Genomic DNA, 22,822 nt, shown 5'->3' on the forward strand with positions numbered 1-22,822 from the left:
ACTGACATTGGGCTGGCTCCCGGCATTCCTTTTAACCTTTGCCAATCTGATAAACGAAGAATGCGGTTTTTTTTCTTATTTATATTTCTTTGATTATTGGTGAAGGAGAACATTGTATCCTACCATAGAAGCCATTTGATTTTCTGTCTGGTGCCCATTTTTCTGTTAGCTTCTTGGTTGTTTTCTTACTGATTTTTAAGCACTCGAAAGCATTTGTATAATGAATATATTAGTGTATGTTGTTCACATATATGGTAATTATTTTTTCTTTCATCGGGGCCAGTTTCCTCCGACTTTCTCTGAGAGCTCTTAGGACGTCCATCCTTTGACTTTTTAAGCTCAAATAACAGTATGAGGAATGTCTACACCAACCCTCTTGGGGCGGCCTTACTGCAAAGCCTGAGAGGCTGTTTCTGCATCTAGACACTTCCAGCCACTCAGGGAAGGTAGACAAGGGTCATCATGAACCCAAGGGGGCTTGCCGTCACCTTCTCATTAATTCTGCCCCTGTCTCTGTGGGTCTCAGGTCCTCACCGCCCTGTGAGCTCTGAGTGCTCCAGGATGCGTGTGGGCGACTTGGGCCGTCCTCTCGCCTCCCAAGGCCTGGCCGCCCTGCTATGGGCCCACGCAGGCCTGCACTGGTCCTCGCCAAAGGCATCAAAAGGCTGCGGAGGTGCGCGAGGTCCCCAGGTCCGTTGAGATCTACAAATACCAATCATGACTGGACAGTTACTGGCCTCCTATCTTCTCCCCCTTCTCCTAGCTGGCTTCGTGCAGGCAAATCTCAAAATCGAGAAGACGAAGGTGAGTGATCTTCAGAGAGGGTGGAGAGAGGATCAGTCCTGGGGTTCCCCTTCCTCCTGCTTCTGGATCCTGCCTGACCTTTGCTTTCTTCTTTGCTGGAGAACCCTAAACCGTTCTTGGCTTCTTGAATCTTCTTCCCTCTTATAAATGGGTCTTCCTTGAACTGAATATGGGTAGGAGAGAAAGAATCTCCTTACAGTGGCGCTTTCTTGCCGCCTTCTCCACGTGGGGGCTGCCTGGATACCCCTCCAGCCACATCAGCATCTGAGCTGGATCTGAAGTCTGGGGCAGCGGTGGGTGAGGAGGAGAGAGTAGGAGCTGGAGTTTGGAGCAGAGGTTGAGCTGAGCCGTCTCAGAGATGGCTCAGAGGGAAACTCATGAAGAGGGGAAGTTACTCTGGAAGTGTATGGGTGGATAAAGTTAGAGAATTATCAGAGAAAAATAAAATACATGGAAAAATAATCAGAGACCTAAGACAACTCAATTTGGGGTCAGGAGTCTTGGATCCCAGCTCCAGTTTTATTCCCAAATCAAGGCTCAGTTGTCTTATCTCCAAAGCACTTGTTTATGGCAGGACAGGAGGGAGAGCTACGCACTAGGTGACTCCGAGGCATGAAGTTAGGGCCAGGCAAACTTTCACTCACATCCTGGGCTACCGCTTTTGAGCTTGGACAAACCACTTAACTTCTGTTAGCCTCTGCTTTCTCCTTATAAACTGGCAAGTAAGAGAAGATACCTTAGGAATTTATGAGCAGCAATAGTTAACCATATAAGTGTTCTATAAAAGTTAGCCCTGGTAAGATCATTTCCCCTCTCTGAAACTGGGTAGATGAGCCCAAAGGCGACTTTCTATTTTTGGGAATAAATGAGTGTTTATTGTTGCTACCCAAAGCTGTCTAATTGGATGTGGAGACTCTGGGCTGGTGGCATTTGAGACACAGCTTACACACTTCACTAAACTATCAGGGTAAGCTGATTGAAAGGAATCTTCAAGTTCAGAGTTTCTCTAAGCCCCTGCATCCTGGTACACAAGATGATTTTCACTGACTTTCATTGCAGTAGTGAAAAAGTCAAATGCTTAAAAACGTTTAGCTTTTTTATGGCACTATGGAGATAGGAATAGATACTTTATATAATGTTTAGTTTATACATGAATCTGTTTTACTGGTGCATGTGTGTATGCATTTAAGGAAAATCGCTAAAACACAAAGAGAGAGAACACCTTTCTCCCTAAGAGCAGGGAGTGAGTAGCTACAACTCGGTATGCTAGGGATAGAATCCTTTATGAGAATGGAGCATTCTCCTCTTTAGCATCATTCCTTCTCTGGATGAGGGCAAAGCATGTTGGACTAAGTTCCGTTCTAGTCCACTGAGTTTCCAGGGAGTCTAGTTTAATCCTAGTTTAAGTCTTTAAGTCTGGACCTTGCTTACCAGATAAGGGCTTTCCCTCCTCTTTCTAGTCAGTTCCTCTCTGCTGTTTTCTCACCAATAGTAGGCGTGCAGCTTCCTTTTCATATTTCCTATCTTATACTCTATGTATTCCAAGAAGAATTTGTAGCTGCTTCCCCAGTGTAGGGAAGTGGCCAGGGTGTGCTGGTGGCTGTGGAGTCAGGGCACCTTGGGGACCGCGTGGCTCCTGCATGGATACTGAAGAGGAATAAGATGAAGCCACCTCATGGAGGAGTTTAACGTAAGTGCGTGCCTCAGGAATTTCAGGTAGACCTTGTTTCTGTTATGGGGAACTCTTCATAAATATGCTTAAGAGATTTGAGAAGGGATGGGAAAGATGAAGCTGGTGATGAAGGTGGTATTAGAGGGTGGAGAACAGTGGCGCCAAGAGCTGGGTAAGCTGGATGCTCCCACGCAGATTTTTGTGAACTACTTGCTGATACTTTTGGGTTTTCCATCTCCTCTCTTGGGAGCCACAAAAAGTTGGGGTTTCATAGCATTGGCTTATAGAGCATCATGAGTAAAGGAGTGACATGAGAGAGGAAACTATTCATGGTGGAAGTTATATACGATTTTAGAAGGTTTAACTTGGAAGTCTGGGTATTTAAGCAATGTAGACCAATATCTTCATTTTACTGATGGGGAGGCTGAGGACCAAGGATAAGACTTGCCCAGTTCATAAAGGAATTTAAAAATAGAGCTGGCTTCTGATTCTCTGGCCAGAGTTCTTTCCATTCCGTTGTATTCATGAGTGGAGCGAGAAACCAGGACTAGGGAAAGTTAAAGTAAGTAGGTCATCCTGAGATGCTCAGGTAATTAAAAACCTGCCCTCCTCTGGGAAATTCAGGCAAAGTGCATTGAATGCAGAGCCAAAGAGCAGCCGATTTTCACAGAAGCCTGAAAGGCAGTTTGCTTTTCTCTTTGGCACCATTTACTTCCAGGTCCTCCATCTCAGCTCATGAATCTCTGATTTTTTCTGTTCATCCAAGCATTTTCTAGAATCTTACCTGTGTGAGGAAGTCTCTGTGGAATAATAGGAAGAGATAGCTGATTTGTTTGTTCCTCAAAGCAACTACAGCAACAAGAACAAAAACCCTTTGGATTTCAAGTCAAAAGACCGAAGTCAATGTTCTGTCATTGACACCTTAGACGACTCTTGCTTGTTTTCTCAGTTTCTGTTAATACAGGTGTCATTCTCTGGGTGCTTTGAAAGGTAACACAGATGTCAGGCACTGTGGTTACTAATGCTGCCATCGTTTGTTTTCATCTTACAGATGTATTGCTACAAAGACGTGAAAGGCACCATCTATGACTACGGGGCCGCCACTCTTAACGGAAGGGAGTACATCCAGTTCAGGCAGTATGCAGGCAAGCATGTCCTCTTCGTAAACGTGGCCACCTATTGTGGTCTGACAGCGCAGTATCCTGGTAAGAACTCACAGCCAAATCTCCTCGGTTCCAAATCTGCCATCTGGTTATATCTTAAAATAGATACTCATGATCATTTGACTCCATCCCCCTATTTCAGGAATCAGCAAACTGCCGCTCACAGGGAAACCTGGAGTGTTTTTGTTAGTTTGTTTTTAAATTTATTTATTTATTTTATGAGAGAAGTTGTGGAAAGTACAGAATTCTCATATACCTTCTGTTTTAGTTTCCTAGGCAGCTTAAGCAAATACCATGAAATGGGTTGCGTTAAACAATGGGAATTTATTCCCTCATGGTTTGGAGGCTGGGAAAATGTCCAAATCAAGGCGTCATCAGGATGCTGCTTTCTTCCCAAAGACTGACGCGTTCTGAGTCTGGTTGCCAGCAATCCTTGGTTCCTCTGTCACATGGCAAGGCGCATGGCAGTGTCTCCAGCTCTGTGCCTTCTCTTCCAGGTTCCGTTTCAGCTTCTTGCTTCCAGTGGCTTTCTCTCCTCTCTCGACTGAATTTCATGTCTTATAAAAAACTCTGGGAATAGGATTAAGACCCATCCTGATCGAGGTGGGACACACCTTAACTGTAATAACCTCATCAAAATATCCTATTTACAATGAGTCCACACCCACGGGAATGGATTCAACTTAATAACATGTTTTTCTGGGGTACAAGCATCTTCAACCACACCCTTCACACACTGTTTCCCCTATTAGTAACACTTTATATTAATGTGGTACCTTGTTACAATTGATGAAACAATATTATTATTTTATTTACTGTGGTTCGTAGTTTACATTAGGGTTCACTGTTGGTGTTATATAGTCCCATGGGTAAATTTTCTTTTCTAGTAATATACATATTCAACCTAAAATTTCCCTTTTTAACCACACTTAAATATATAGTTCAGTGGTATAAATTACATCCACAATGTTGTGCTACCATCACCACCATCCATTACCAAAACTTTTACATCATCCCAAACATCAGCTCTATCAATTAAGCCTTAATTCCTCATCCCCTACCCCTACACCAGCCCCTAGTGACCTGTAGTCTAGTTTGACTATGAATTTGCTTATTCTAATGATTTCCTATCAGTGAGATCATACAATATTGTCCTTTGTGTCTTCAAGGTTTATGCATATTGTCACGTGTGTCAGAACTTCATTCCTTTTTACAGCTAAATAATATTCAAAATATTCAAATTTAACTTTCTATATACTTTTTTGAAATGTGCCTGAGCTAACATATTGTTCATATATATGCTTCATCCATGTCCACTATATTTGTCTAATATATATATATTTTTTAAAGATTTATTTTATTTATTTAATTCCTCCTCCCCCCCCCCCCCCCCCCCCCGTTGTTTGTTCTCTGTGTCTATTTGCTGCGTCTTGTTTCTTTGTCCGCTTCTGTTGTCGGCAGCGGCACGGGAAGTGTGGGCGGCGCCATTCCTGGGCAGGCTGCACTCTCTTTCATGCTGGGCGGCTCTCCTTACAGGCGCACTCCTTGCGCGTGGGGCTCCCCTACGCGGGGGACACCCCTGCGTGGCAGGGCACTCCTTGCGCGCATCAGCACTGCGCATGGGCCAGCTCCACACGGGTCAAGGAGGCCTGGGGTTTGAACCGCGGACCTCCCATATGGTAGACGGATGCCCTAATCACTGGGCCAAGTCCGCCGCCTATATTTGTCTAATATGACTGTTTCTGCTGTGAAATGAAGAGGAGGGCTAGCAAAATTAAAAAAAAAATAGTAAGTAGTAATGTTTTTTCCTTCTTCTTTATTTTCTTTTAAATGTTACATTAAAAAAATACGAGGTCCCCATATACCCCCCACCCCCTCACCCCACTCCTCCCACATCAAAAACCTCTTCCATAATTGTGGCACATTCACGGAACCTGGTGAATACATTTTGGAGCATTGCTGCACCACGTGGACAGTGGTCTACATTGTAGTCTACACTCTGCCCCAGTCCACCCAGTGGGCCATGGCTGACACACAATGTCCAGCATCCGTCCCTGCAGCACCACCCAGGACCAAATCCTGAAAATGCCCCCACATCATAGCTCTTCTTCCCTCTCCCAACCATCAGCAGCTACTGTGGCCACTTTCTTCACATCAATTCTATAATTTCTTCCATTACTAATCACAACAATTCCCCAGCAGAACACCAGTAAGTCCACTCTAATCCATGCTCTATTCCTCCATCCTGTGGATCCTGGGATGGTTATGTCCAGTCCCCCTCTACATCAAAAGGGGGCTTAGATTCCACATGGATGATGGATACAACTCTCCTGTTTGCAGTTATAGGCACTCTTGGCTCCTTGGTGTGGTGGTTGACCTTTTTCACCTCCCTGTTAGCTGGCCAGGGTAAGAGCAATAAACCATAGGGTAGGAGTTGCAAGTCTGCTGAGGCTCAGGGCCTGGCTGTCACATGGACAGTCCAGAGATTCAGGTCTCCTGAGTATACACCAACCCCAAAGCCAAATTTACCAACCACAGGTCTGGTAAAAGTAACAGAAAAGACATGTGTAGAAAGGTCATATCTGAGTCCAACTCCATCACACTCAGGAACACAAACTCCAAAGTAGGGCCAACTGACATGGCACTGAACTCCAGAGTCATCTGCCATGACCTTAGAACCTGTGGGTCTCTGTAGCCCTCAAGAGAACCAGTACCTGAGTTTTTATCTACTTTGGCTGTCTCTGGTACCCTGCTGAGGCGTGCATAAGCATTACCCCTCTGATGACCTCCCGATTCTTTTTTGGAGACTTGTAGTCATATAAGCTCATTTGTCCTTTCCATTTCCCCTCTTTTATCCAAAGTCAAAAAGCAGTTTTTAAAACCTGCTATTACATGTAGGCTGAGATATTCTGCTGATCTGAATTGACCCTTTTACTCAAGGTCTTTTTCTAGTTATATCATCAGCTGGTGCTTGGTAGTAATCCCTTGGCACCATGGAGGCTCATCCCTGGAAGTCATGTCCCACGCTGGGGGGAAGGTAATGCATTTACATGCTGAGTTTGGCTTAGAGAGTGAGGGCTAGCAAATTGTGCACTCTATGCATTTAGCTGTCTATTTTTGAAAATAAATTTTATTGGAACACAGCCATCCTTCCTTGTTTACCTATTGTCTATGACTGCTTTTAAACCACATAGCAGAGTTGAGTAATTGGAACAGACATTCCATAAGTAATTGTGAAAGAGACATTATGGCTCACAAAGTCTAAAATATTTATTTCTTGAACTTTTCAGAAAAAGTTTGCTGACTCCACTTCCTTATGTCCTGCCTCTGCTGCTCTTGAGATTTCCAGGAGAATCAATAATTACCTGAGAACTAGGAGCCTCTCAGAAAAACAGGAGAGATGACTAGTATTTTTGAGATTTTTCCAGTGTTTTACAATGAAAGGGATTGGGGATTTTGTAACTGGGGCTGTATGATTGGTGTGCGACCTATAGAGAAATCTATACTCGAGGCAAACACTCCTTCTCCAACCTCACATCCTCCTTCAGGTGCAGATTTTCACCCTCTCTGTACATTATTCTGAGAAGAATTTTCTTTCTGAGATTCCAGGTCAGATGGTTCAATAATCAATGAATAAGGGGCAGGATGGATTATAACAGAAACAAATATTGGTTGCTTATATTTGAACTAAGAACTTTATTTTTTGTTTTTAATTATGCTATATTTTGAATAGGCAATATTTTTACAAGGCTCAAATCAAAAGAAAGAAAAAGGTTTAAGGTGAAACCTATTTCTCTTCCCTTCAGACAACCAGTATTATCATATTTACAAAATAAATAGATTCTTTTTTCTGCTTTCCCTTTAGTTCATAGACTACAAGTGGTATTTGTCAGGCTTTTTTTTTTTTTTTAATAATAAAGTACTCTGGAGTTCAGTCCATATCTTCATTCTTTTATAAGACTAAATAAACCCCATTGGAACATAATTTGTTTTACCTGTTCCTAAGGACCTTAAGAATCAACTTATTCAGTTCCTACACTGCACATAACAGATAAGGAATCTGCCCAAGAAGTGAAAGACCTCCTAATTTCTCATCTCTTTCCTGGAGAAAGTAATTATCCACAGTGGCTGAAGACAAAGGAAGGACTATGGGGACATGTGGAAACAGGAAAATAATCACTACTTTGAAAAAAAGAAAGAAAAGGACTAGAAGGAGATACCATTTGGCTGAGCTTAATCTACATGGGACTGGCTGAGGTTGGGATGGAAAGCCTGCAGCCCAGAAAACGCTAACACTGATGAGCAGACAAGTTGGGAAAACTTCTGGTGGTGGAAGCATGAAGTTAGAAGCTTGTGTTTTGGCATATCAGTGAGGATTTTTAGGACGAATACATCTTTAACATCCTGAGGATTGCTGAAGAATTTGGAGCTCAACTTGGAATTTTTCTAGATCCCTCCTTGCCTCTGTTAGGTTTATCCCCATTCCATCGGTGTGAGCCAACAGGAGGAGAAGCTCAATACTCATTGTTCTTATCTTTCTCTTCATTAAAGGAAGAGTTAATCTACCCAATTAAGCAACCAGGGAAGGTAAACTAATGGGTGATGTTTAAATCTGGCTTTGCTTAAAAAACACCTGGTGAGCTTTTAATTAGCAATGATCCCCGGGTCCCATTTCAGAAGAAGAGAATAAAAAATATCTCTGAATGGGACATGAGCATCCCTATTTTTCAGGAAGGGCCCCCAGCTAATTCTGATGTGCCTCAGGTCTGGGAAATACTGCCACTTTAAGTAAGGGCATTTGGATGTGTTTCTGGAAATCTGGGTTCTAACCTCAGCTCTGCCTCTAATAGTCTCTCTGAACCAGACGTTTTCCCTCTCTGAGCTTCTGTTTCCTCATCTAGAAAATGGGTAACTCCAGCGATCTCTCTCAAACACCTTACTTTTTAAAAATTATCTTTTTTGAAAAAGATACATAGATCACACAAAATGTTGCATTAAAAAGATAAGAGGTTTCTATATATCCCACTCCCCACGCCCCCCCACTCCTCCCACATCGACATCTTCTTTCATTAGTGTGGTATGTACATTGCATTTGATGAGTACATTTTGGAGCATTGTCACACAGCATGGATTATAGTTTATTACACCTTACTTTTTAAAATTAATTTTAAATTAAAGATGGCCCTGAACATGGCAGGGTCTCTACCAGGCCACCATTTACTCCCTTCTCTACCTGCAGAACTGAATGCACTTCAGGAGGAGTTGAAGCCTTTTGGCCTAGTTGTGTTGGGTTTTCCCTGCAACCAGTTTGGGAAGCAAGAGCCAGGGGAGAACTCAGAGATCCTACCTGGACTCAAGTGAGTGCCTGCTTGAAACCCTAAAAGGGGCTCCTGTCAACCTCCCCTCAGTCTCCACAGAAGCCCATCCACATTAGGAACTTCCCAGGGGGGTCAGGTGCATCAGTGGACTCAGCCGCTATCAGCTTTGGCCAGTCTTGACGAGCCTGTGGCATCATCTAGGGACTCTCTCCCATCCCAAGGTATTGAGGCCTGGATGGACCTGTGGAGGAGCAGGAGCACAGAAATTACTGGAACAGAAACAGTGGGGCAGGGACAGGGAGTGAACTAGAGAAAAATAGTCAACCAAGGAGCCCAAGGTCAATATCGGGCCTATTTCCCCCCTCTCCCCCCATCTACAACAGCTCTTTCCACCCTTTCCCATGACCTTAAATCCTGGTGTCCCATCACAACTTATTCTCTATGCTTTGGAGCTTCCTAAGGACATTGTGGCCCATTGCAGGTATGTTCGTCCAGGGGGAGGATATGTGCCTAATTTCCAGATTTTTGAGAAAGGGGATGTGAATGGTGTAAGAGAACAGAGAGTCTTCACCTTTTTGAAGGTAAGCAAATTACTGACTTAAACCCCCTCTTCCCTAATATTCCTGGCATTGGGTAGGTATGGTGGAAATGGACACAAGGGCTCAGGCTTGGAGTGGGATTGGATTCTTTGAAGGATAACTATGGATTGGATAGAAATTTGGGATTAAATTGTTACTATCTATGGAGCTCTGACTTCTGGAGTGGCAGTATTTACTGAGATCATTCTATCTTGCTGATTGACATTCATTCATTCATTCATTCATTCAAGATACATTTGAGGACTCGCTATCTACAAGGCAGTTTACTAAACAAAAAGGATGTAAAGATGAATAAGACACAGTCTCTACTCTTAAGAGTTCATACTGGACAGGGAGATAATGGAAGTCAACAGTTATAATACAATGTATTATAATACAATGTATAAATACTAACTTTTAGACATAGCGGATGTCAGCACAGAAAGGCCCCCTAAAGATCACCAGAGTCATTTGTTCCTAACTGCTGGACTCTGGGCCAAGGTTAGTCCATGTCGAGATTTTCATATATTCTCAGTAAATTGAGGAAAATAAGACATTGTAGGAAGAGTTTCATAAACTCAGCTTACCCAACTTATTGGGCTTCCCATTATCCTGAGATTATGACCTGTATGCAATTTATTCTTACAGTGATTTTAAAAAAAATTATAGTATTTTAATTTTTTTCTTATTTGTTAAAAGAAATGTTGGTAACTCTATGTTGGTCTTAAAAGATATTTATTGAAATGGCAATGGCCCACTGAGCCTCCAGATGTGGTAAACTATGTTCTAATGCAAGTTGTTCACTTTGTAGATAGGGAAGCTAAAAGCTAGAGAGGTGATGTATCTTACCCATAGTAGCAGGATTTTGTGATGGGGACATGGAGAGAAACAGAGAAAGGGAATAGACTTTTGTTATAACATCTTCTGTGGGATTCTTGGTAGTTGGCGTAGAGATTCAGAGAATTTGAGGGGCTTATTAGGAGCCACTAGCTATTAAAGTATCTCGATATTGGAGAGTGGACTGCTTGTGGCTGAAAATAGCCTGGATCATCCAGGAACATAAATGTAGCTGTCATTTATTCTTTCCGTCTCTCTGCTTCAGCACTCCTGTCCTCACCCTTCTGAGATTTTGAGCTCATCCAGATATATCTCCTGGGAACCCATGAAGGTCCATGACATTCGCTGGAACTTTGAAAAATTTCTGGTGGGGCCTGATGGAGTCCCTGTCATGCGCTGGTACCACCGGACTCCAGTCAGCACAGTCCGAGCAGACATTCTGGAATATCTGAAGCAGTTCAGAACTATATAGAAACACCCAGAATTGGCACAGAAGCCATTTTGCCTCTTACCTAAAGACCTATTCAAAAAAATCCATCTTCCCACCACAGTGGCTTCCTAAACGGACATCACTTGACTAAATCTCCTCTATATTCTCAATGTTTCCAATCTTCACCAAGTAGATTTATACTCTGGTGGCTACTGCTGTTTCTCCATGCAAGAGTATGGGGTGAAGAACAAAAGACTGCAAATCCTAAATCTCCATGACTCTGTTACAAATTTTATAATTCTTATCCATCAAAGGAAAATTATCCTTCCATGCGGATGGTTTACTCTGCCTCAAGATCCTGAAGAAGGACATCCCTAGACATCCCCTAATCTCTCTCCACACTAAAGTTGTAAGAATAGCGGTGGGATGACAGCCACACCATCTGGATTCCACTTCATAAGATTTTTCTCCCAGAGATGAACATATATTGTCTGTTTCCAACTCTTTTAGTGTCAGTCTTCATCCATGACTCACCTCATCTGTCTTTCTCCTGTAGAAGCTCCAAGGTAAAGTGAGAGAAAGAACTTTACATCACATGAAGGAAAGGGCATCTCAATGAAAAGTAGGATCCAGAACTTCTCTCTGAATTGGACCTCCCCATAGTTTTCCTTATTGCCTGATCCTTAGCACATGCAGGTCATGATTCCTGGGTGGAATGCCCCCTATCGTTGGAAGATGGACTTACCTATTCAACTCTAGATTCCTCAGCTTCAGAACCAGATTTGCCACTGTTTCCAATAAAATGTTTTTTGCAGCATTGGGGATTACTGTGGTGGTTTTAAATTTTTTCTTGCGTTAAGACACATATTTCTCCTTCCTTTTTCTCACGTTGTCATAGATGCTATGTTGCCCAAACACCGCCCATCCCCTGGATGGATGGATTTTTCCTCCCAAATGCTTGGAAAGATGTCAGCTGTCATCCCTCCCCAGGAATGTCCCCAGAACAAAGTCATGTCCCTTTCCAGGGGCAGCCTATATCCAATTACTGTTCAGCGAGGGTAAAAAGCCCAGCCCTGTCTTTTCAATTTGGGAGAAGCCATCACAACTGCAGAGCCCTCCACGAGTAAGCTGGTGCCCTTTGGTTCTTGCACTGCAGCCCAGTGTTTCCCTCTGCTGAATCCTTTTTTCCCCCTTTCTTCCTTGGATGTTGATCCTGAGGAAATTCCCTAATAAACTTTCTGATTGACAGTCTCAGAGTCTGCTTTCCATGGAACCCAACCTGCAATAGTTGGCACCAAAAGTAATCTGAGAAAGCATATGCTAAGAGGAACATTTGAAGCTGATGTTACCAACCACTTGGTTGACAATGAGAAGATGATTGGCACACAGATAACCCTTGGCACAAAGTAGCCATGCAGTTGTTAAAACTTTGGCCAAACCTGAACTGGGATGGTACAGTGGTGAAAGGATATGGACTAGTAGGTATAGTGTATCAGATGCTTGAGAATTATGGGGGAAATAAGGTCATCATAAGATAAAAGGGTAGGCACTTTTGTTTTTGTTTTTTGTTTTTTTTTTTAATTATTTATTATTTTTTTTAAAAATTACATTATGAAAAATATGAGGTCCCATTCAACCCCACCGCCCCCGCCCCCCACTCCCCCCACAGCAACACTCTCTCCCATCATCATGACACATCCATTGCACCTGGTAAGTTCATCTCTGAGCATCACTGCACCCCATAGTCAATGGTCCACATCATAGCCCAGACTCTCTCACGTTCCATCCAGTGGGCCCTGGGGGGATCTATAATGTCCCGTAATTGTCCGTGAAGCACTATCCAGGACAACTCCACGTCCTGAAAACGCCTCCACATCTCATTTCTTCCTCCCGTTCCCCACACCCAGCAGCCACCATGGCTACCGTTCCAACACCCATTCCACATTTTCTCTGTGGACATTGGATGGGTTGTGTCCATTGCACATCTATGTCAAGTGAGGGCTTAGATTCCACATGGGTACTGGATGCACTCCTCCCGCTTCCAGTTGTAGACACTCTAGGCTCCATGTTGTGGTGGTTGACCTTCTTCAACTCCATGTTAGCTGAGTGGAGTAAGTCCAATAAATCAAAGTGTAGGAGCTGAAGTCTGTTGAGGCTCTGGGCCTGGGTGTCATATTATCAGTCCAGAGATTCAAATCCCCTACATATATCTTAAACCCAGCACCAACTACAATTCCAATAAAGTAGCATGCAAGTCTTGTGAAAAGAGATCCCCTCTGAGTCCAATTCCATCACACAGAGACACCAGCTCCAAAGAAGGGCTATCTGTCATGGCAGTGAACCCCTTCTGCCATGACCATAGAACCCGTGGGTCTCTTTATCCCTCAAAAGAACCAATACCTGGGGTTGTATCTACCTTATCTGTCTCTTAGACTCTGTTCAGTTGTACATAGGGGTATTCCTTCTGACAACCTCCAGACTCTTTTTTAGAGACTCACAGCCTTATAATCTCATTTCTCCTTTCCATTTCCCCCTTACATTAGGTCAAACAGCTTCCCGAAGTCATGTTATTATATGTAGACAGGTATATTCTGCTGTTCCGCATTGAATCTTTAATTCAAGGTCATTTTCTAGTTGCTTCTTCAGCTGGTATGTGGTAGTGATCCCTCGGTGCCAGGGAGGCTCATCCCCGGGTGTCGTGTCCCACGCTGGGGGGAATGCATCGCATCTACACGCTGAGTTTGGCTGTGAGAGTGGCCACATTTGAGTAACATGAAGGCTGTCAGGAGGAAACCCCCAGGCACAATGCTACTCTAGGCCTTGTTCTTATTGCAGGTGTATAGGCTCAAAAGTGTAACCATTAGTATCACGAGCCCACTGTTGGGCCCTCCTTTCTTCCTGGTTCTTGCCGTCGCACCTGGAGGATTGCCGCTGCTCTCCCAGGGCCCACAACAGTGACCCCCCCGGCCAGGAGCCCAGTACCCCCCCAGCTGTTGTTTTTGTTTCCACTATGAGTATATATAGACATTACCATATACCCTGGGCATATGCCCTGTATAACTCCCTGTCAACCATATATATCCTGTCAATAACATCCCATATCAGTATTCCTCCACTGCCATTGTTGAACCACTCTGTGATCCAAAACTTCCCGTAAAGTGAATCCCAACATAATGTCAGCTTCAGAAGAGTCCAGATCACCGAAATTCATATATACAATATACAGTATTTCCCCAGATCCACCATAAAACTTTTTCCCTTGCACAGCAATAATCTTTTAACTTATTCATATCATATTTCCTGAAACTGATGTACAGATTCCAAAACTATAGTTTTCAAACAAGGTGACATTTGTGCTTACTATGTGGTCCATATTTTAGGCTGTACAGTTTTCTAAATTTTTTAGTTATCCTATGTTTTGTCTTATGGTTTTCATTATTAGTCTGTCGTCCCCTATATGTTTTTGGTGTAATATTAGCTGTTTTATATTCATCCTCGTGTACTCTCACATAACTCCTCTTTTGCCCCCTTATTTACCTTTGTTCCATCCATTCCACATCCATTTTCCCCTCCCCTTAGGGCCCACAACGCCTGCCAATCTAATACCCTGCGAGCTGTCCTTTCTCACGAGAGATACAGTTCTCTCTATTCGACGGCATTAGTCTTCCCCAGGATATGGATCCACCCCACCCAATGGTAGAACCCACCTTGGCAAAATGAGCCTTCAGCTATTCCCTCCGGAGTCCGTCACGCATCAGACCATACCCCCTGAGCGTCCTAACCAGGTAACCCTCCTACTTATACTTTGATACGTTTTACTCAACATTTAGTTCTCAACGAACTTCTGACACTCTCCCATATTCGTATGTTGCCCCTCACTCCCACCTATTTCTTGGACAATATTACCCCTGTTCCCATCCCCAGCCCCCCTCAAACCCAGAAAACCCCACCCGAAGGTAACCCCTTGCCCCCATTTTGTCCCTTCTTTGTGCTCATACTTACCCCCAGCTCATCACAGATTCCACCCCTGCAGACAATAACTCACATCCTTCCTCCACCCCCCGATTTCCTGTAAGCCACTTTTCCAGACTCTAGCTCTCTGAGGCAGTTAACTTATTTCATATCATTGAGGTCATATAGTATTTGTCCTTCAATGCCTGGGTTGCTTCACTCAACATAAGATTCTCAAGGTTCATCCATGTTATCACGTGCGATTGTAGTGTATTGGTTCTTACAGCTGAGTAGTATTCCATTGTGTGTATATACCACATTTTATTGATCCACTCATCTGTTGATGGACATTTGGATTGATTCCAACTTTTGGCGATAGTGAACAATGCTGCTATGAACATTGGTGTACATATATCGGTTTGTGTCCTTGTTTTCAGATCTGATGGGTATATACCCAGCAGTGGTATTGCTGGGTCATATGGCAAATCTATGGATAATTTTTTGAGAAACCGCCAAACTGTCCTCCAGAATGGTTGGATCCTTCTGCATTCCCACCAGCAATGGATGAGTGTTCCCCTTTCTTCACATCCTCTCCAGCATTTGTATTCTACTGTTTTTTTCATGGCTGCCAATCTTATGGAGTAAGATGGTATCTCATTGTAGTTTTGATTTGCATTTCCCTGATAGCTAGAGATTTGGAGCATTTTTTCATGTGCTTTTTAGCCATTTGTATTTCTTCTTTGGAGAAGTGTCTGTTTAAGTCTTTTTCCCATTTTTAAATGGGTTGTTTATCTTTTTGTTTTCAAGATATATGAGTTCTTTATATATGCAAGTTATAAGTCTCTTATCAGATATATGGTTGCCAAATATTTTCTCCCATTGTGTGGGTTCCCTTTTTACTTTCTTGACAAACTCCTTTGAGGTGCAGAAGGCTTTAATTTTGAGGTAGTCCCATTTATCTATTTGTTCTTTTGCTGCTCCTGCTTTTGGTGTGATATTCATGAAGCCATTTCCTATTACAAGGGCCTGTAGATGTTTCCCTACACTGCTTTCTAAGGTCTTTATGGTCTTGGCTCTTATATTTAGGTCTTTGATCCATCTTGAGTTGATCTTTGTATAAGGTGTGAGATGGTAATCCTCTTTCATTCTTCTACATATGGCTATCCAGTTCTCCAGGCACCATTTGTTGAATAGGCCATTCTCTCCCAGTTGAGAGGGTTTGGTGGCTTTATCGAATATTATATGGCTATATACATGAGGTTCTATATCTGAACTTTCAATTCAATTCCATTGGTCTGTGTGTCTCTCCTTATGCCAGTACCATGCTGTTTTCACTACTGTAGCTTTGTAGTATGTTTTGAAGTCAGGAAGTGTGATTCCTCCTATTTTGTTTTTCTTTTTCAATATGTCTTTGGCTATTTGGGGCCTCTTTCTATTCCAAATAAATTTCATAGTTAGTTTTTCTAGTTCCTTAAAGAAGGTTGTGTTGATTTTTATTGGGATTGCATTGAATGTGTAGATCAGTTTTGGTAGGATAGACATCTTAATAATATTCAGTCTTCCTATCCATGAACAGGGAATATTCTTCCATTTATTTAGGTCTTCTTTGATTTCCTTGAACAATCTTGTATAGTTCTCGATGTATAAGTTTTTTACCTCTTTAGTTAAATTTATTCCTAAGTATTTGATTTTTTTATTTACTATTGTGAATGGTATTTGTTTCTTGATTTCCTCCTGATCTTGCTCATTATTGGTGTACAGAAATGCTACTGATTTTTGTGCATTGATCTTATAACCTGCGACTTTGCTAAACTCATTTATGAGTTCTAGGAGCTTTGTTGTAGATCTCTCAGGGTTTTCTATATATAGGATCATGCCATCTGCAAATAATGAAATTTTGACTTCTTCCCTTCCAATTTGAATGCCTTTTATATCTGGTTCTTGTCTCAGTGCTCGAGCAAGTACTTCCAAGACAATGTTAAATAGGAGCGGAGACAATTGGCATCCTTGTCTTGTTCCTGAGTTTAGAGGGAAGGATTTCAGGATTTCGCCATTGTAAACAATGTTGGCTTTCGGTTTTTCATATATACTTTTTATCATGTTCAAAAAGTTTCCTTGTATTCCGATCTTTTGGAGTGTTTTTATCAGGAAGGGGTGCTGTATTTTGTCAAATGCCTTTTCTGCATCTATAGATATAATCATGTGGTTTTTTTCTCTCAATCTGTTTATATGGTGTATTACATTGATTGATTTTCTTATGTTGAACCATCCTTGCATACCTGGAATAAATCCCACTTGGTCATGGTGTATAATTTTTTTAATGTGTTGTTGAATACGATTAGTGCAGTCACCCCTCGGGCTGAAGTGTGGTTTGCTGGCCTGGCGAGGGGAGTGGCCGCGGTAGGCCTAATTCCGCTGCCCCCATAATAGGGTGGTTGGTCGGGCCCACCGCCACCCCTGAAGGAAGCTCGGCATGGGCGCAGAGTGCCCTCGGGTCTCCCCTTCTCGGCAGCCATGCTTCCGCGGCCGCCCCTCCTCCCGGATGGCGCCACACGATGCCTGTGGGGCGGCACCCTTCTTCTTCGTTTTCCCTACGCAGGCGTAGGGCAGAAAATTCCAGTCTGCCCTTTTCCCCTCCCCCGACAGCAGCAACAGCCAGGTGTGGGCAGAAAAATCCAGTCTGCCCTTTTCCCTCCCCCCACAGCAGCAACAGCCAGGCGTGGGTGGGAAACTCCAGTCTGCCCTCCACCCCAGCAACAGCAGCCACCAATCCCTAAACCCTGCCCCTTCCCCCAGCAACAGCGACAGCCAATCCCTAACCACCGCCCCTCCCCCGTCCAGTGCCGCCCACTGACCTTTCGCCGGCAACCAATCAGAACAGGGCGTGGTTTCGACCAATCAGCCTTCCCCAGCCCCTATAAAACTGTTGCCTCTCCCTCAGTAAAGTGGACTTGCGTGTTTACCTTGTCTCCGTGGTAGTTCTTCTGCCATGCGCCCTCCAGTCCTGAGAGCCCCCGACAAGGGCCTGGCCTCCCTTGTCCCCAGTTCGTTGCCTGCTTCTCCGGGCGACCCCTTCATCACCTGCTTCTCCGGGCGACCCCTTCGTCGCTGGCTTCGCCGGGCGACCCCGTCAGCCAAACCGCGCAACCCCTTGTGAGACTGATCCCTCGTCTGCTGCCGGACCGACCCCTCATCCCAAGTGGGACTGACCCCTCGTCCCAAGCGGGACCGACCCCTCGTCCAGAGCTGGACCGACCCCTCGTCCGCAGCCCGACCCCACCTCTACCGACCGAGCAAGCCGTCGCAGATTAGCAAGTATTTTGTTAAGTATTTTTGCGTCTAGGTTCATTAGAGAAATTGGTCTGTAATTTTCCTTTCTTGTGGTGTCTTTGTTTGGCTTTGGTACTAGGGTAATGTTGGCATCATAGAAGGAATTAGGCAGTGTTCCTTCTGTTTCAATTTTTTGGAATAGTTTCAACAGGATTGGTGTTCTTTCCAGAATGTTTTGTAGAATTCACCTGTGAAGCCGTCTGGCCCTGGGCTCTTCTTAGTTGGGAGATTTTTAATGACTGATTCTATCTCTTTGCTTGTGATTGGTTTGTTAAGATCATCAATTTCTTCTTTCATCAGCATGGGCTGCTTATGAGTTTCTAGGAATTTGTCCATTTCCTCTAAATTGTCATTTTTGTTGGAATATAGTTTTTCAAAGTATCCTCTTATGATAGTCTTTATTTCTGTGGGGTCAGTGGTGATATCACCTTTCTCATTTCTTATTTTGAGTATTTGCATCTTTTCTCTTTTTTTCTTTGTTAGTCTCGCTAAAGGTTTGTCAATTTTGTTGATCTTCTCAAAAAACCAGCTCTTGGTCTTGTTTATTTTTTCAAGTGCTTTCTTATTTTCTATTTCATTTAGTTCTGCTCTTATCTTTGTTATTTCCTTCCTTCTTCTTCCTGTTGGGTTACTTTGTTGTTGTTTTTCTAATTCCGTCAAAAGTGCAGTTAGTTCTCCAATTTTTGCTCTTTCTTCTTTTTTGATATATGAATTTATGGCTATAAATTTCCCTCTCAGTACCGCTTTTGCTGCATCCCATAAATTTTGGTATGTTGTGTTATCATTATCATTTGTTTCAAGGTAGTCATTGATTTCTTTTGAGATTTCCTCTTTGACCCACTGTTTTTCTAAGAGTGTGCTGTTTAATTTCCAAATTGTCGTGTGGGGTCTGGGTCTCTGTCCCTTGCAAATTTCCAGCTTCACTCCACTGTGGTCAGAGATATTGTTTTGTATGATTTCGATCTTTCTGAATTCATTAAGCCTTTCTTTGTGGCCTAGCATATGGTCAATCTTGGAGAATGTTCCATGTGCGCTTGAGAAAAATGTATATCCTGCTGTGTTTGGGTGTAATGATCTATATATGTCTATTAGATCCAGCTCTTCTAATATACTGTTCAAATGTTTTGTTTCTTTAGTGATTCTCTTTTGAGATGTTCTGTCCAGAGTTGATAGTGGTGTATTAAAATCCCCCACTATAATTGTAGATGCATCTATTCTTTCACTTAGTTTTTCCAGTGTTTGCCTCACATATTTAGAGGCGCCCTTGTTAGGAGCATAAATATTTATGATTGTTCGATCTTCTTGACAGATTGTCCCTTTCACTAAAATATAGTATCCTTCTTTGTCTCTCACAATTGTTTCGCATTTAAAGTCTATTTTGTCTGATATTAATATAGCTACTCCTGCCTTTTGTTGTTGTTGTTTGCTTGTATGATTGTTTTCCAGCCATTCACTTTCAACCTCCATGAGTCTCTGGGTCTAAGATGTGTCTCTTGTAGGCAGCATATAGATGGGTCGTATTTCCTTATCCAGTGTCCCAGTCTGAATCTTTTGATAGGTGAGTTTAATCCGTTGACATTCAGTGTTATTACGTTTAGAGAGTTATTTATGGTAGCCATATTTTGGTTGGATTTGTGTTTGTTATATTTTGTTTGTATTATTTTATTTTCCCCTTCTATTTTTGTCTTTCTTGTTGCTTTTACACTCTCCTCCATCTCTGACTGTCCTGTTTTTTCCTTTCTTCCTGCAGAACTCCCTTAAGAATTTCTTGAAGGGGAGGTTTCTTGTTGATATACTCTTTCAGTTTCTGTTTATCTGTGAATATTTTGAACTCCCATCATTTTTGAATGCTAGTTTAGCTGGATAGAGTATTCTTGGTTGGAAATTTTTTTCCTTTAGTACCTTGACTATATCATACCACTGCCTTCTTGCCTCCATCGTTTCAGATGAGAAATCAGCACTTAATCTTATGGAGTTTCCCTTGTATGTGATGGTTTTCTTTTCTCTTGCTGCTTTTAGAATTTTCTCTTTGTCTTGAGCATTGGATAATTTGACAAGTATATGTCTTGGGGTGGGCCTGTTGGAATTTATGACCAGTGGAGTGCGCTGTGCTTCTTGGATATGTACATCTGTCTCTTTCAGTAGATTTGGGAAGTTTTCATTCATTATTTCCTGCAACACTCCTTCTGACCCCTTTCCCTTCTCTTCTCCTTCTGGAATGCCTATAATACGTATGTTTGCGCGTTTTGCGTTATCATTCAGGTCCCTAAGTCCTATCTGGATTTTTTCTACCTTTTTATTGACCACTTCTACTATCTGTTTGATTTCCAATGCACTGTCTTCCACATCACTAATTCTCTGCTCTGCCTCTTCTAGTCTGCTGATATTTGCTGCAAGTGTATTTTTGATTTCTTGAATTGTGGTGTTCATTTCCATCATATCTGTTATTTTTTTGTGTATGTCTGCAATTTCCTCTCCAAGTGTTGTCTTCATGCTGTTAACCTCTTTCATTACTTCATCAAATTTGTCAGTGATAAATGTTCTGAGATCTTTCATTGCTTGTGCGAAGTCCTGCCCCCCTTCCTGATTGGATTCAGCCATGTTTTCCTGATTACTGGTTTGGTTTGTAGATTTTTGTTGCTGTCTTGTCAACATTTTTTCTTGATGGGTTTAATTAGTTCCTTAGCTTCTTTGTCTAGTCTTGGAGATTAATTAGCTGTTGTTTTTGCGTAAGTGTTATATCTTCTCTTTGTCACTTTGTTCTTCTTATTCCAATTTCTTATTGCTAGTTAAGCTCACTTTAAAGGAAAGTATTGGTGCTGGGGAAAGGCAATTGTGTAAGGGAGGAAAAAGTGTGAAGTAGTATTGGTGATATATGTTAACAAAGCAACAATATGAGTTCTGGGAGGATGGAGGTTAGATCATGTAAATTGTGTAGAGTTATAGTAGTAGGAAAGTACCTATAATGAGGTAGACGACTGAATATGGGAGGAATGTGGTACGTACTAAGAGGCTATTGTTTTCGTGAGAGAGGGAAAGAGAAAAGAAAGGTAATAGTTTCTGGGACGAATACCAGATGGAAAACTAAACAAAGGTATTAGAAATTAAGAGTTAGACACTTTGTGGATCAAAGAGAGGGAGATGGAATATAGGAGAGATAGCAGATGGTGGAGGATATCAAGTTGTAGGGGAAAGGGGATAGTGTAGATAGGCTAAATCTATTCACAGAGAAATGAGGCAGTGGAGGGTGAGGAAACCCAGCAAATGTGAGGTATTTCCTGTAGGACCTATTGTATTGTTAAGATAAAATAGTATAAGAAGAATATTGGAGACAGGAAAGAGAGGATTAAAAAAACAACAACAACAAAAATAAAATAAAATAAAAAAACAAAAAAAAACCTAAAAAACAAAGAACAGAAACCCCACCGCCAGGCTCGGCTGGGCTCGGCTGGGCTCGGCTGGGCTCCGGTCCCCCACCCTCCATGGCTTGGCTGGGCTTGGCTAGGCTCGGCTGGGCTCGGGTCCCCCGCCCGTCGCGGCTCCGCTGGGCTAGGCTGGGCTCGGCTTTCCCACCCCCCGCCCGCCGCGGTGCAGCGCGGCTCGGCTCTCCCGCTCGCCACCCTCTGCGGCGTGGCTGGGCTCGCCCGAGCTCGGCTGGGCTCGGCCCCCTCACCCTCCGCGGCTCGGCTGGGTTCGGCTGGGCTCGGCTGGGCTCGGCTCTCCCGCCTGCCGCGGCGCAGCGCGGCTCGGCTCTCCCGCCCACCGCCCACTGCGGCGTGGCTCAGATCCCCCGCCCGCTGCGCACCGCGGCCCAGCTAGGCTACCCTGGGCGCCGCCCGCCGGGGCTGGGCGCCGTGCTAGCTACCTCAGCTCTGCCTACCCAAGGAGGGAATCCTCCACACGTAGCTGGGATCTCCGTGTATATTTCACAGAGGGATCCTCTCTGTTACCTTCCCTCCAAATCGATGTCCAAACACCTTGGGACCAGGAAAAATCCCGAAACAGCCCAGTCCCAAAGAGTCTCCGACGCCTCCCAGCCGATTCCCTCCAGGAGCTAGTAACCAGGAAGTTCACTCAGCCGCCATCTTGCCTCTCTCCCGGCACTTTTGTTTTTTGAGGTACCAGGTACCAGGGGCCAGGGATCGAACCTGGGACTTCCCATGTGGGAGGTGAGAGCTCAAAGGCTGGAGCCACATTTGCTTCCAGTTCTAAGATTTTTATTTTATTTTATTATTTTTTCTTAGTTTTTTTCTTTCTCTAAGACTTTTGATCCCCTCTTTCTGCCATTTATCACAAAGCCTTGGCATTTCTACTATATCTAGTGAAGACTATTAGTGAATGACAGGTGTGTGTAAATGGGGGGAGTTATAGATGAAGACTGATCCTAAATGAGCTGGAAACTGTATGTATACATACATACATATATGAGGTAAAACATATTGTAGTAGAACTGGATGGTTATTGCTGGGAGAAATTGGTGCTCTGGAAAGAGACAGTTGAAGGTTGAGTATGATATATCATCAAATAAAGGCTAAGTGTGAAAGCCAGAGTACCTCCTTGGGAGTTGTATTAGTCAGCCAAAGGGGTGCTGATGCAAAATACCAGAAATTGGTTGGTTTTTATAAAGGGTACTTATTTGGGGTAGGAGCTTACAGTTACCAGGCCATAAAGCATAATTTACTTCCCTCACCAAAGTCTATTTCACATGTTGGAGCAAGATGGCTGCCGACGTCTGTGAG

The 22,822-nt window shown here is 43.2% G+C and overlaps 1 protein-coding gene across 1 annotated transcript; it reads left to right on the forward strand.

Annotated features, from left to right (window-relative positions):
* Window positions 1-546: 546 nt before the first annotated feature.
* GPX5 (glutathione peroxidase 5) lies at window positions 547-11,744 on the forward strand. The gene is made up of 5 exons (XM_004474165.3): window positions 547-804; window positions 3,528-3,681; window positions 8,879-8,996; window positions 9,439-9,538; window positions 10,638-11,744. The coding sequence occupies exons 1-5, from the start codon at window positions 718-720 to the stop codon at window positions 10,842-10,844; spliced, it is 666 nt and encodes a 221-aa protein (XP_004474222.1). The 5' UTR covers window positions 547-717; the 3' UTR covers window positions 10,845-11,744.
* Window positions 11,745-22,822: the final 11,078 nt, after the last annotated feature.

This window comes from Dasypus novemcinctus, chromosome 22 (genome assembly GCF_030445035.2).
Source record: "Dasypus novemcinctus isolate mDasNov1 chromosome 22, mDasNov1.1.hap2, whole genome shotgun sequence".
NCBI lineage: Eukaryota > Metazoa > Chordata > Mammalia > Cingulata > Dasypodidae > Dasypus > Dasypus novemcinctus.

Coding starts and splice junctions, on each gene's coding strand:
- GPX5 (XM_004474165.3), top strand. CDS start 718: ATGACTGGACAGTTACTGGCCTCCTATCTTCTCCCCCTTCTCCTAGCT. Junction 805..3,527: donor TCAAAATCGAGAAGACGAAG/GTGAGTGATCTT, acceptor TTCATCTTACAG/ATGTATTGCTACAAAGACGT. Junction 9,539..10,637: donor GAGTCTTCACCTTTTTGAAG/GTAAGCAAATTA, acceptor TCTCTGCTTCAG/CACTCCTGTCCTCACCCTTC.